The sequence below is a fragment of the Notolabrus celidotus genome, chromosome 13 (genome assembly GCF_009762535.1).
Source record: "Notolabrus celidotus isolate fNotCel1 chromosome 13, fNotCel1.pri, whole genome shotgun sequence".
Classification (NCBI taxonomy): domain Eukaryota; kingdom Metazoa; phylum Chordata; class Actinopteri; order Labriformes; family Labridae; genus Notolabrus; species Notolabrus celidotus.
Genome location: NC_048284.1, coordinates 7,861,673 through 7,876,846, shown reverse-complemented (window position 1 = coordinate 7,876,846; position 15,174 = coordinate 7,861,673). Strand labels below are relative to the sequence as shown.

The following is a 15,174-nucleotide window of genomic DNA, read 5'->3' as shown; positions in this document are numbered from 1 at the left end:
TCCCATGGAAAGTTTCCAACTTTGAAAATTCCCAGAATTTTGCAACCCTAGGCAGGAATCAAACCTCCGACCTCTGCGACGAGGAAGAAAGCCTCTGTATATGGGGCACACGCTTAGACCACTAGGCCAACAGCACCCCTGCAGATGCTTACTATTTAGGCTATGTGTTTCTTTTTATACCAACTAATCCTTGTTCAATATGATCCCGTTCATTTAAACATTTCTGGTAAAGGCTCAATTCAAGTTTTTTTTCCTTTATTTTATTCAAAACACTAGAATCATTTTCCACCAAAAGATGCTACCTGTAAAAAATAAATTACATGCTCTTCTTTTAAATACATATTAATTCATAAACACATCAAATACCTTTCACATGGTTTTTAGGTGCATTTCTAGGTCCCTGCTGGTACCCTTTCCTTACCTGGCTGGTGTCAACAGGAGTGGGAATGTAGGAGGCCTGAGACAGGAACTGGGTGGATCCCAGCAGGTCCCTAACCCCCTCGTGGTCCCTCTTGTACTCCTTCACAGGCTCCACGTGCATCTTCTCTTTAGGGAGCAGCGCCTCGTAGCACGGAGAGTAACCAGCGGGAGGCAGGAACTTGAAATCTCCATGACGTCCACCCAACAGGAAACGAACCCTGAGATGAGACGTTGCATAAGCCTGAATGACGTTACGTAATGACATTCTGACTTTTTAAACTCACCGGGGGTATTTTAAGAGATATTTCTTACATACTTTTATGATGAATTTCGAAAGATGCAGCTTTTCAGTTAAATATGATTCAGCAAACAGACTGCACACCTCAGACTGTGCCTAATAGCAGCGCTGCAGCGGATAGTAAAATCCCTCAAAGGCAGAGATTATCCACCTCCTCATAAATCATTGTGCCAGAAACTCATTCAGCACTCACAAACACTGAGTATCTGAGTAATTAAAAGTTAAAGATGATCTTTAACTTTGATGAAATGCACAAGATTTATGCTGAAAAAAGCTTTTGTTGATCCGTGACAGGCGGCCAATTCTGCAAACTTTTAATTTAAAACCTCCGTCATTACTTCATCAAGCACTCACAGGCTGAGAGTGCTAATTGCATCTCAAGTTCAAAAACACCCAGAGTGAAAAATAAAGCAAGCCCCATCATCTGGGAACGATTCCTCATCTCATTTCCTGATTATGGATTCAGAGCCTTACTTGACACCTGCAGAGAAGCTGACGACAGGGAAGAAGAATCCCTCTGTGTTAAAGTCCTCAAACATGCCCTGGACAGGCTGCCCGTTGATCCTGAAGGACATGCTGGGAGCGCCCAGATCCAGACAGCAGCTGACCACATCGTCTGAGTTCAGCAGGTGCTGGTTAATGGAGGCCACGGCCCTTGGGATGCGGCCTAGACAACACAGGGTGAGAGACAGAGAAGGAGGATGGATGGTTGTTACGGCTGCAAAGTCATTGTGAATGTAGGGCAGGATGAAGAAGGGGGAGAGATGGGTGATGAGCGCTTCAGGAGGGGGTGACATGAAATGGATGAGGGGAGGTGTTGGGTGTTTTAGCAGATTTGGAAGGAAGTAGAGGTGGAATAGATGCTATGCTGTTAAGAAGAGCGCAGGGAAGAGAGGGCATTCAAAGGACATAAAGCCCCAAAGCACCAAGCTGACGAGTTATTTCCTCTGATGCAGGCGGGGAACTTCCTGAATGTGTGCAATCAGCTGTTCTTTAGCTTAGAGCTTAGCTAAGTGTGATCGAAGTTATTAGGAAAGGTCTAAGGTGGAGCTAGCATGGAGGAGAGTTAAATCAATGTGAGAGCTGACCAATAAACTCCCATCTGTGGTCATCTGACGTGGATGTATTTATCTCTTAAAACAGATAACTTGAGGGAAGTGCAACTAACAATCCATTGTAGATAAAACATTTAAACTTTAGTGACAGAGGCTATCAGTGTTCAGATTTCTGGATCCCCTGTAATACATCAGAATTTATCAATCTGACCTCCATTCAACACAAAACCAATCAAAAGTTGTTTTTCGTTTCTTCTTGAGTAGAAACCTGACTAAGCTCGCACTTCTACATCATGATGTTGTTATTTGATCAGACTAAAGACCCCTCTCTCTCTCTCTTTCTTTCTTTCTTTCTTTCTTTCTTTCTTTCTTTCTTTCTTTCTTTCTTTATTCAGATCCCCATTAGCTGCCACTAACGCAGCAGCTACTCTTCCTGGGGTCTACATACAACAAAACATAACATACAAAATATACATAAAATACAAAACTAAAAATTCAACAAACATTACAAAGAAAAACTGTGAATGCTATATAGAAATAAAATACCAAAAAACAGAAAACCCTTCATTGCAAGTCAATCAAAATAGGATCATTCTCAGGCTCTTACAACTTAGCCAGCATGAAGCCTCTGTGTAATTTACTATCTACTGTTGAACCACACCAGAAACAGATGAATGGATTTTCCTCTAGGCTATGTTATCTACCAAGAAGTGATGCTGTGTGTTTTCAGGTGTGCATGTCGCACAGAAAAGGAAGTCTTGACTGGAAGTCATGCAACACTAACGTCTGGCTACAACAGAATTACCAAGAGGTTTATGTCCATTCAAAGAGCCATGAATCTTAATCCCTCCTAATTTAAATAAATAATACGACACAACACTATTTACTATGTAAGTTAAGTTATATAAGTAGTGCAGAGAGAGAGAGAGAGAGAGAGAGAGAGAGAGAGAGAGAGAGAGAGAGAGAGAGAGAGAGAGAGAGAGAGAAGGAGAGAGAGAGAGAGAGAGAGAGAGAGAGAGAGAGAGAGAGAGAGAAGTGTTTGCAGTGTGTTTTTGTTGATTGCTACCGTCCTGGTTTTTGTTTTGTTCTTAACTCTGCACAGCACTTTGAATTGCTCTTTGTATGAATGCTGCTTTATAAATAAACTTGCCTTGCCTACTGGTTGGTACTCACATTGACTTGTAAAAGATGAGTATTTGCTGCTTTGCTACACAAGAAAATTGAAAAAGAGCCAACATTTTTCAAGTTGTACCTTTAAGTACCTGCTTGAAAAGGTTATGGTTTTAGCCCCAAATCAGATCCTTTTCCATCGCTGCCCCAACTCTCTGGAACTCTCTCCCCCCAAACATCTGCAACTCTGACTCACTTCTTTTATTTAAAAATCCACTCAAAACCTACCTGTTCAAAGAAGCCTACAACACATGACCTCTACTCCCTCCCCACCTCTGTTTTTTTGTATTTTATTTGTATTTTTCGCACTTGAGTACTTAGAAAAGCCCTACACAAGTCCTCTCAATAATTATTATTATCATAAGTCTCCAACTACTCCAAAATAATGAGTCAGAGGAACAGTGGAAATTCTAAGTCGTGATTTCCTAAAAGTTTCACACTCAAAAGCTCAGCTAATCTTTATAATCAGGATTATGTGGAAGCTGTTCCATCAGATTAATCCGGAGGGTAACAGAGGCATACACAAACTACATCATTCTGATTAAAAGGCACTGATTACACTTGGATTGATGCTCCAAATAACAACCTATCTTCCTTTTTTCACTCCAAAGCAGTGACACAGTACTGAAAAATACAATTTATTATGTAGATTAAACATAAAAGTTAAAACTTTATCAGATAATATTGTGTTCATGTGGTAAATCAGCAGACATAACGAGGAGCTGTAGGGCTTTTGTAGTGCCTGAGGGTTGAGTTAAAGCAACAAGACACACCCTCACCTTGATCACTCCATGAAAGTTGAAGTAACACTAAATATTTGAACAGGTTAACAGCAGGACTTCTCATTCACAGTCAGATACAGTTTGTTAATAGTTTAGGTTTTGTTCATTCCTACCTGACCAGAGATGAAGTCCATCAAAGCTGTAGGAGTAGAGGTCGTCTCCCACACCGTTGCCGCCCCAGCCCTCTCCTCCTCCGGGGTACGGAGCATAGCCTTTAGTGTTGGCCCAGCCAACCCTCAGGTGGGTCGGCTCTCCGGTTACAAAGTGGTCCACTTGGTCGATCACCAGCTCGAAATACCACTTCTTATACTGAGCTGAACCCTCTGCCACGCCCAGGAAGATGTTGGGCCTTATACTGGAGGGGAAAAGAGAGGAAGAAGCTTATATGAGGCACCAGTAACCCCAAAGTTTATCCCAACAAACCCATCCCAAACATCAGCTGGCTGCTGGGTGAGTATTCTTGATTATGGTACATTAAGTTACAATATCTATATCAAACATGAACCAGCTCTTAAGACAACTTCAATAAAACATTTGAATCCACAAAGATTTGAATAAGCAGAAGCATGAGGAAGCTTTTCTCTTTCTTTACCTCTGAACATCATTAACCAGTCGAGTCTGGAGCAGCAGGTCCCTCTTGGGAAGCAGGTTGTCACAGATCAGATTCTGATTGGCTCTCACTGCCACCCCGTTACAAACACAAAGGGAACACAGGACATCCAGAATCTAACAGAAAGGACAAAAAGGACATAACTCCACTATAGTGTATTTTTATTGTTCTTTTATTTGCTCAAACGTGTAAACATCACACTCCCTCATTCAAAAGTCCAGCACTGTTGGATAATCAGTTTTTCAGTCAGATTCTCTGCAGGCTGCAGAGCACAAAGCATATGCACACTCTCCCAAAAGGGTGCTCCAGTCAACAAGGCCCTCAACTCCCACCCGCCACTCATGATCAACAGCTGTTGTTTACAAGGATGCCCTTTCATACCAGGTACAATTTAGAGGGTAAATATTAAGAGGCAGAGGCATTTCAGGACTGCATGTAAAACACATAGCTGGAATAACGTCATATATCAATCACAGCTCTAACAAAGACGTCTTACTTTCAGTTTTGACTAGTTTAAAAGAGATCCAGGTTTTATTAACTGATGTGAGTTCTTTTTAAGAATCACATACCTGGACACTCACTGGGTTTGGTTTGGCTTTGGATATTGTTGTTGATGCCCAGTAAAGAAAAACAAGAAAGGATTAAGAGCCCGAATTAAAATAAGACCCTCTCCTCAGAGTTAGAGTGAAGCCCTGAGTCAATTTTTGTTCAGGATGAGTTCACACAAGAATGAAAGTAGAGAAAAATTAAAAGCAAAATTCCAATCAAATGAGATGTGGGACAAAAAATCTGGAATAACCAGCACTTTGATTAGGATATCTGTATTCTTCGGCTGGACATAGCTGATATTTAACTCCTTCAGGATAACATATCATGAAGACAGCATTGTAATATGCAGCGTGCCTTGTCACGCATTTATAAAGATCCAATTTAAATGTTGGACCCCAAACTTCTGGACTGACAAATACATTACTCTCAGCTGAAACTGTGCTTTAAGTCATACTAATATCATATAGCCTGCTATAAATACTAAATGGAATTATGTTATCTTATTATATGAAAGCATTGCATGGTGACTAAAGTGTTTTTGATTTTTTTAGTTATAATTTTGAGGCTTTTACATCCTTATTTAGAAAGGAGAGGACAGTGGAAAGAGCAGGAAACGGGCATAGCATACATACATCCTGTTGTTCATAAGAAGCATTCTAACCATTGACTGGTTACAAATATGGCCGCCGCCCCTCCATCTCCTCTCATATTAAAAAATGAGGCCAAAATACCTCTGCATTGGGCACTGACTTATTGTGCTGGTGAAGTATTTTGGAGCCAAGTCATGAACAGAAGCGATCCAGCTGATGGAGCAGCTGGATTGACGTCACACCCCTTTCTATTTACCAAAACCTCTCTCAGGTGGGTGCAGTCCACAGCAGGACAGGTTTTTGTGTTGAATTGAAGCTGACACTCACAGTTATGGAAAGTTCAATGACTCTTGTGTTAGTGTGTGTTGTGTTTTTCTCCCTTCTCCTCCTCTACTCTGATAATCAGGTAAAGAACGCTGCAGGAGTCCCCATTTGTCAACAGAGCTGTCAATCATGACATCACTATCCCTCCTTTTAGCATCAAATAAAAAATAAAAAAGGTAGGCTTCTCCTCACAGTTGCATATAGTTACACAGAAGTAGAACTAACTGATGTGACAGACAGCATGTTTGAGAAAAAAGTATTTGATGCGTATTTAAATATTCTAGTTTGACCCCATAGACTGTAAAAAATATGGACGTAGTATCCGTGACGTCACCCATCTGTTCCTGAACGCTGTTTTGAAGCCAATCGGGAGCCGCAGCCATATTGCTTCTGTCGAGCCAGTGTGACGTAAAGAGGCGGGCTTTGAGCCTCCTAGCCAACAGCTGCAGTGTTCCTGCAGGTAGCTGTGCCTCTCATTGGAAGACTAGTAATCTCAATAACTTCGAAATTGCCGAATTAGAAAAAAATTCACCCCCCTCACAGTGAGAGGACATCGAGAAATGAGCTATTCAGACTACACTCATCTTTTGTACCAGGCTGTAAACATGTTTATTAATGCGGCAAAGATCGTCTTTTTCCCATTCATGTGTATGTGACTTCCGGTACTTCCGGAGCCAGCCTCAAGCGGATCCTCGATGAACTGCAGCTTTTAACACTTCCGCATTGGACTCATATTTTTAGACCGGAGGTTGCCGCTTGTTTAAACCAAGTTCCATCTATTAACACGGAGGAGGCGGGCCTTATGACCTATACTGCAGCCAGTCACCAGGGGAGCTTGAAATGTTTAGGCTTCATTGACAGATGAAGTTGTGCTCTCAATCTTTTTACATGGACTATGAATCTAACACTTTAACATTAGTATTCAGAGTAACGCACTGATCTAAGCTAAGTGTTAAGAAACTCTCAGGCCAAAATCAACATTCTAAATAAGTATGTCTTGACAAAGCAGAGTTCTATCTTCATTTTTCATCCATCCAACACATTATTTCTGACGTGTTTTGTTCTTGAGAGGATAGTTATTGTTTTTAATGCTGACAGTGTAACACTGGGTCAAAGCAAAGTCCTAGAACACCAGGAGCTGTGTCACTACTCAGGTGAAAACATCCTTGGCTAATCTTAAGGATACTGCTCATGTATCTGCACTCACCTTGTGGTTGCGTCCGTGCTTGTACAGCAGAGAGATAATGGATTTAATGTGACTTTTCTGAATGATGTTCAGAGCCTCAGGACTTTCTACCAAGATACAGTGGAGGACTTCCAGGATCCCTGAGAGGGCAGAACAAAGATGCATCAAATCTAAACTTTGCGGACCGCGTTTGAAGACTAGAAGAACTTCTTTCCTGACAGCTATGAGACTTTGGGAAATGAAGATTTGAAAAAAATAAGCATCCTCAATACCTGATGAAGATTCCAGTCTCTCCAGTTTGCTGACCAGCCAATCCAATTTGCGGGAAAACTGGGTGCAGTTGTTCCTGTTCCCACGAATCAGCGCGGCTGAGGATAGGACAGAGAATTCAGGAGGTTCAGGTAAGATACACACAGGGTTTAGTGAAACACATGAATAATGTGGTGACGATTAGATCCCAGCAGCAGACTTTTAGATGAGAAGCTGTTGCAGACAGTGTGACCTTTAATAGAAAAACACTCCACCATTTTTCCATGAACACAAAGTCGCAGCCTGACACCCTTGGTAGATATTAAAATGCATTAAATCTGCGAGACCAGCTCTGACACCTTCTATTATGAAGTCTTTGTGATAGAAAAACCTTTTTCAGGCCACTGTGGATTCAGGAGCTCTAAAGCTCTCTGAAAAGTGAAGGTGTGTTCCCATGCGCCCTCTTTCTCTCGCTCTCTCTCTCTTCCGCCATGGTGACATTAGGAAGTCTTCTTATTACTTTACTGTCTCATTTTTCACCATTAGGATTCAGGGACACTAGACTGATAATGCCCGTGAAACGATTTAACAGCACTTTGTGCCGATGGAATACTGATGGGTGTCTAATCTCCTTTAATTCCATCTTTTCAGGAAAGCTATCATTCAAAGTGAACACATGGACAGAGACGCATCACCATGCAAGGACAGAGAATATGAAATTAAAAGTCGGAGGCAGAGGAGGAAGGACCAGAGGGTACGTAGACTACAGACTTCAAATAAAGATAAAATCAGGATTTCACTTTGTTCTAAACGACATAGATGAAGCAAGTCTTAAATGAAGAAGAGAGGACTGAGGAGTTCATTAAAACATGAGCAGAGACATTTCAATGAGAGACAACAGTTGTATAACAGGTTTAGTGTTGAATCCAGGATCAACTCCTCCATCTCTTTATGCTTACCACATGAGCAAACAATGCTTTTTGTCAACTGCTTCATTTTTTTGCACATGAAAAAAATGTCTTCACTGCTTCTGAAGAGTCTCTTCTACTTTTTGTCATATCTTTCTTTTTTATAACTCACAACAAGGAGAATTTTATGTTAATGTCCTTCCTTACCATTGATGGCAGGCCTTCACTTAAACCATAGACTGTATAAAAACTGGACGTAGTATCCATGACATCACCCATCCGTTTCTGAAGCCTTGTTTTGACGTCGGTGGGTGCCATATTGGAAATGCTGAACTCAACCTAACTTTGTCCGAGCTAGTGTGATGTAAAGAGGCGGGCCTTCAGCCTTTCCTCTAACAGCTACAGGGTGCCGAGCTGTCAATCAAGTCAGCCATGCCCTTAAGTAGGAATAAAGGGGGCGCTGGTGGCCTAGCGGTCTAAGCGTCCCAGGTATAGAGGCTATAGTCCTCGTCGCAGAGGTCCCAGTAGACCATTTCCTGCATGTCTTCCCCCACTCTCTACTCCCCACATTTCCTGTCTCTCTTCAACTGTCCAACCCAATAAAGGCAAAAAAGCCCAAAAACATGTATTAAAAAAAAAAAAAAAAGGAATAAAGAAATACACTGAAGTGACTGAACAGTTTTGATACCAGGCAGTAAACATGTCTCATTCTGATGTAAAAGGGCACTTTCATATGAGCTCTTACCATTTACTAGAAAATATGGAGGCAGTCCCACTGGTTTCAGAAGAGCCATCATAGAGCTCAATAATAGCTGTTGTTGTGTCAGAATGTTGACTCAACCTAACTTCTCATCAACCTAAACACAAGTAAAGAGGTGGAGCTGACGTGGGCTTCAAGTTACGATGCGCTGCCTGTCAATCATCTCAGCCACGCCCATAGTTATGCAAAAATATGGAGAGCTCATAGCTTCTGGTTCTGTGCCAGGCTGTATTTTTGTTGTCAGCACTATCACTCTACCATATCTCTCTCTTAATCTCTCTCTATCCTTCTTTCCAACGTCAACTCGGTCTCAGCAGATGTGTATCTAACATGAGTCTGGTCCTGCTTGAGGTTTCTGCCTGTTAAAGGAAGTTTGTCCTTGCCACTGTAACTTCCTAAATGCTGCAAAGTGCTCTGCTCATGGTGGATTAAGATGAGATCAGACTGAGTCCTGTCTGTAAAATGGGACTGGATCTTATCCTGTCTTGATGTTGGGTCTTTGTTAAAAGAATAAGAGTACAGTCTAGACCTGCTCTGTTTGTAAAAGCATCTTTGTTGTGATATGGCGCTATATAAATAAAGATTCATGGAGTTCTCTTAGGTTTTGATGCCAGCCTTAAGCGGCCCCTTGAGGAATTGCAGCTTTTTCCAGTCTGCAGTTGCTCCTTTATTCACTTCAAGTGAAATGTACTGTTTGTTCAAGACCCATGCTCAACTTTTGACTCCAAACTTAAAGTCAAATTACTGTTCTTTACAGAGGTAATAGAATGTCAATCCTCTTAGGATTGCAGAGCTGTTCTGCAGTAAAACCTTCATATAACACATGGTTTGTGACATCCTTGCAGTCTGGTAGAGAAAGCTATCAAACTTTGTTATTCAATAACTACCAAAGCTTTGGCACTACCTTTCAAATCCTCACTAAGTCACTATGAACTTTTGTACACCATCCATTGGTTACTTAATCTTTTAAGATCTCCCAATACAGAAGGACTGCATATGTTTTTATTCACCTTTTAAATGGAATACTCTAAAAGCTGCCCCAAAGTGGATTTCCCTTTGAAATTGTATAACTTAATCGAAAGGTGTCTTCTAACTTCTAAAATAAATCTTGGCTCATGTGTCAGTGTGATGTTCTGTTTTGCTGACATTGAGTTCAACTGATTAATGGTAGATTCAATTAAATATATTGTTCAGGTAAGTCACCACCTGGAGATATGGTGTACAATAATGAATAAGTGTAATTCTTCTCAATAAAACCGACACACTGCTTTTGGACAGGGCAGGAGGTCACAGTAAACAAGGCCACTGCACAATTCATCATGCAAAACCTGCTTCACTGGACTGGCTCTGCATCCTTGAGGGTGACCCCTCCGTGGGTAAGGCTGGAGTGCACTCAGACGAGAACGTTTGTGAGTTTGGAGTGTGTGTGTTTACTACGTGTGCATGTGCGAGTACATGCTGGGGAGGGGATGATGAATATAAGGGCAGTCAAGGTGAGCCGAGGGGTAGCTGTTGATGGGAAAGCTCTGATGACAGCAAAACAAACTACTGAAGAAAAAAAATAAAACTTTTCAGGGTCATAACTTTAGAGTTTAGGATTCAGCACAGGCCCCCGAGAGAACGGGATAATGCCAGCACCTGTGACGGCTGGCATTTTCCTAATGACGCCGTCATCTTCTCAAATGTGCAGCTCAATGCTTCCTAATGTGCTCACACTGCTCTCAGAGAAGGATGAGACCTAAATGGTAGGCAGGCCAGATTGTGAAAGGAGAGTACAAGCTTTGCTTCTCTCTCCACTCCCTTGTCACAAGTAATTACAAATAAATGTCATGTAAAGGCCATCACCAGCTGTGAACTCCAGATGTGGCATCGAGGGAAAACAGGAGCGGGGAGGAGGGTGTTTGTGGAGGAGGAAGGACGGAAGAAGGAGAGGGGGAACAGGTGAGATTACGCTGTTAAGTTTTAAGGAGAGGACGAGGAGTCTGCGGGGACACTTTGGGGAAGATTAATACTTCATGTGGACTCAGGGTCGACAGCTGACTGTGCTGACTGAAGATGTGGATATTTCATATGATCCATCACTGAGGCCCGCTTACCCAGGAGTTCATAGAGGAGGTTAAGAATGTCCTTCCACGCTGCGCCTGCCTCCTCCCCCGCCATCTCTGCAAAGTGAGCAGCGCTGTCGTAGAGGTTCATGCGGTCGATGCATTTGGACAGGAGGGTCAGCATGCCCTGAGAAGAAGGCCAAGAGAAACTTGTGATTCACATCGTTATACAGGAAGGATATGCTGAGTCTGAGAGGATGAGAAATACTCTTCTAGTGCCTTTTATGCTTTTTTATTTCTAAATATTCCTGTAGTTGCTTTTCCCTAACACCCTCAACTTTTTTATTAGTATTAATTAATTGAATTGCCTTTATAGCTTGTATGGTATTGCTTTGATTTATTGCCAAGCTTTTAATGCTTTTTAAAGCGTATTAATTGTCTCCTTTGTTGTTGTTATTTCCTTTAAATGCTTTTATGGCTTTTTTATTTTACTATGTTACTTTATTTAATTGATCTTAGTGTTTATATCTCTTTAAAAAGGCTTTTATCTCTTCCATGGTTTCCAACCCTGTCTATGCTCTTTTGGTAAAGCGTCCTGAGATAACATTTGTTGTGAATTTAAGCAATATAAATAAAGATTGACTAATTGGTTGAGTTAAAATGACAAATCAATGTGTCATCCTCAATCCCTCAAATCATTCCTTGATATCCCTCTACTTTTCAAATCATCAAAAAAAGCATTAAAAAAATGTTCAACAATATTCATATATAAACTCTCACCTCCTCTTTGAAGAGGTCTTGACGTTTGATGAGTGAACGCAGCAGACACTGCTTCTCCTCGTGCTCCAGCTCTGAATCGGGCTGTTTGAAGTACTCGATCAGGTCGTTCAGTGTCTGCAGAACCTCTTCAACATAACCGGCCACCTCCGTGGACACACCATCCACAGTGCTGTCCAAAGCCCTAGAGGGACGGGACAGGGGAGAATGAAGCTATGCGACTTAAAATACAACAAACAAGAATGTGGGGGATTTTGAGTCGTTACTTGATGAAGTTGGTAAAGAGGAAGGTGGTGTTGCGGATGATGCGTGCAGCCCGTGACTCCTCATGCTGACAGCGCTGCAGGATGAGACCATCGTCCATGTGGCCCTCAGAATGTAAACAGGCCTAGACCGGAGCAGTCACGTCAAGAGAAAGCATTTGATTAGAACAAAAAACCTCAGAGGTACTCACACATCAAAGCATTATTGAATTTTCTTCTGTTGAATTAAGCTTTTGAAAAGGGATCCAAAACAACGATGAGGTGACATTCCTCCCATATTAGAATCTCTGTTTTGGCTCCTTGTAAATCCTGGAGTAAGATTTAAAGTCTTCTTTCTCAGCTACAAAGTTTCTAGTGGTCAAGCATCACTGAATGTTGAAGGGTTCAAAGTTTCACATTACCCCTCTGGTACCTGCACTCTTAAAACACAGAGCTGTTTGAAGTCTTCAAAAGTAGTATTGTGGAATCAGCTCATAAAAATGTCAGATAAACAGAATAAATAAGAAGGTGTTTGTTTGGTGCAAAATACATAACTCTCCATGGACAAAAGAGCTTTACTCAATTTTTGAGGAGGTGGACAGGTTGTATATCTACAGGAATGATCTGTGCTCTGATGTCAACTCTAAGCTCATGTTGAATAAAATATGAAGTAATATGGTTTGAAAATGTTCTGTCCAAACCAAAACTAAGGACATATGTGCAGATCAAGCATAACTTCATCCCCAAACTATATGTAACGTCTCGTTTATCTAGAAGCCAAAGATCTTTGGTTGCACAGTTAAGCTCTGGTACTCTTCCTCTGGCCATTGAGGTTGGTCGATTTAAAAATATCCCAGAAGAAAACAGACTCTGTGAGATGTGTGATTTGACTGAAGTGGAAACAGAGTCCCATTTTCTTTTGCAAATTATTATGACCTCAGAGAAAGATTGTTTCAACAAATTGCCCACAAAAAGCCTGAAACATTGTGGTGGACTGATGTGCAAAAACTAAATTGGTTGTTTAATTTTGTCGTGTTCAAACTTGTATCAAAAGCCTGGAAAAGAAGACAAGATAGCCTTTATAAAGTAGTGTGCATGTTTGTTTTTATTATTTTCTTTTATTCTGTTATAATTTTCTCCCTCAGTTCCCTTACAAGGAATGATTGTGCTTAGCGCTCTGACCCTGGACTGTACGAATTCATGGTGTCTTGTAATAATAATAATCTGGAGAGTTGGTTTAAGGAGACGGAGGTTTATGGAGAGGAGACCGAAGCTGTGTCTCTCCTCTCTCATTATGGACAACGTGAAATCTCTGGCTAATAAAATGGACGGGCTAACAGGACTAGCCAGGAGTCAGATGGAGTTTTGGGAATGTAGCATGGTGTGCTTCACGGAAACGTGGCTGCATCAGGATATTCCCGATCACAACATCTCCATTGACGGCTTCCAGACTGTCCAGATAGCACCGAGAGCGCTGTGGGAGCTCTCACATGTCATACTGGTAGCTATGTACATCCCCCCTCTGCCAACCCGACTACGGCGTCCAATGTTCTCAAAGCTGCCATAGCCAGACTCCAAACAGACCACCAGAGTTCCCTCTTCCTGATCTTCAGGGACTTAAACCATTTAATTTCTACATAGCTTATTTTGTCTTCTGTACATACTTTTGTTATCATTATTTTCATTGTATTTGTATTTATATCTTATTAATTACTTCTTCTATTAATATTATTTGATATTCTTAATTATTGTGTATAGGAGCAACTTTAATGACTGAATATCCCCCCGGGATAAATTAAGTATTTCTGATTCTGATTCTGATTAAGCCCATGCAGGCTGGGCATATGATTGCATGCATGTCCCAATGATAAAATAAAAACTTCAAACTTCAGTATGGGAGGCAGAGCCTTCAATTATCAGTTACCACTTCTGTAAAATCATACACAATTTTCCATTCTCTTTTAAGAGTTGGCTTAGAGCGTTAAATGTTGTACTGTTGCAAAGAGCTGGTGCAGAAGTGGATTTAGTTAAGTCTCTGGAATTAGTGTTACAGAGAGTACAGTCTAAGTCGGCTGTATATTTTATGTATTATGAATTGATTTGGCCCTTTATGAATAAAATCGATAGCTATATCAGTACATGATCAAAGTGTGTATTAAAAATAGATTTTTTTTTTTACATTTAAAAAGCTATTGGAGTAAATAAAAACTAATCCTGTTCTCAGGGAAACTCTGAGCATTGGCAAATATAAAAGGTCAACTCAAAGCAAATACTCTAAAGCAACTGACCTACAAGTAATATGAAAAAAAAACACAGTGTCTAAGGAGTCTCCAGCAGAGTGAGGTTTACACCATTACAGCTCAGCGAAACTTGACTCACTGTAGTCCAACAGCCTAAGCAAGAAGGCCTGGGGGGTCTAAATGTAAACTGACCATCGCCTCTAAAACATATCAGGTGCATTGGCACGCTGCCAGAGCTGCAGGGACTGCCTGGCGCCGGCACAAGGTGGCGTTTGATGTCCCTGGAGGCGTGCCCAGCGATGAGCAGTGTTCATGTGCCGCCCTAATCCCCCCTGTCTCACCCAAAACTAACTGTCACCCTCCACATGGCCCATTATCACGTCTAAATGGGTTGCTGCATCGTGTCTCAGGGGAGGGTGGGTGTCAGGGGAGCTGAGGGGGGCGGGGGTTCAAGATTATCCATGTCAGACAATGATTTTGAAGTAGGGAGAAAAATAAATATGTGCCAGGATGAGCTAAGTGTTTAGAGAGCCATACAGTACGACCAGCTGGTGTGATTTTCTACTGTGAACATGGACTTCGAGGCGTTGAAGTCGAGCTATGGAAGGCACGCATGATCTCACCATAAACACACAGGTTGGCAGATTTGTGATGCTTGTGATGACTTGGACGCCAATGCTAAATCCATTCATCAATTTAATCCTGATCATTATCAAATGTCATGCTAATTCGTCGCTTTCGCTTCTACCAATGCAGAAACTGAATTTCTATGTCTGCAAATTAGATGAAGCATCAACTAATCTGAATAAGAATCTTGATAGTACATTATTGTGTAGCAGCGCAATGCAAGAGCTGCTTCCGGACGTTAAATCTGATTAGCCTGTGGCATGTTCTTCAAGGGGTAACTAGGCCAGAGGAACCTGGAGTAATCATAGGAATAAGAACAGAACTGAAGAGAGAGCTGTATGT

The 15,174-nt window shown here is 41.5% G+C and overlaps 1 protein-coding gene across 1 annotated transcript in view; it reads right to left on the bottom strand.

Moving 5' to 3' along the window:
• The window catches only part of ryr3 (ryanodine receptor 3), a 176,071-nt gene that overhangs the window by 106,026 nt on the left and 54,871 nt on the right, over positions 1-15,174 (bottom strand). The window contains exons 12-20 of the mRNA XM_034699064.1: positions 11,990-12,111; positions 11,727-11,907; positions 10,998-11,133; positions 7,257-7,352; positions 7,006-7,124; positions 4,318-4,451; positions 3,839-4,080; positions 1,193-1,385; positions 422-638 (exon numbers count right to left, since the gene is read on the bottom strand). Of these exons, the coding sequence (XP_034554955.1) occupies positions 422-638; positions 1,193-1,385; positions 3,839-4,080; positions 4,318-4,451; positions 7,006-7,124; positions 7,257-7,352; positions 10,998-11,133; positions 11,727-11,907; positions 11,990-12,111 (1,440 nt within the window). The remainder of the gene's footprint in view (positions 1-421; positions 639-1,192; positions 1,386-3,838; positions 4,081-4,317; positions 4,452-7,005; positions 7,125-7,256; positions 7,353-10,997; positions 11,134-11,726; positions 11,908-11,989; positions 12,112-15,174) is intronic.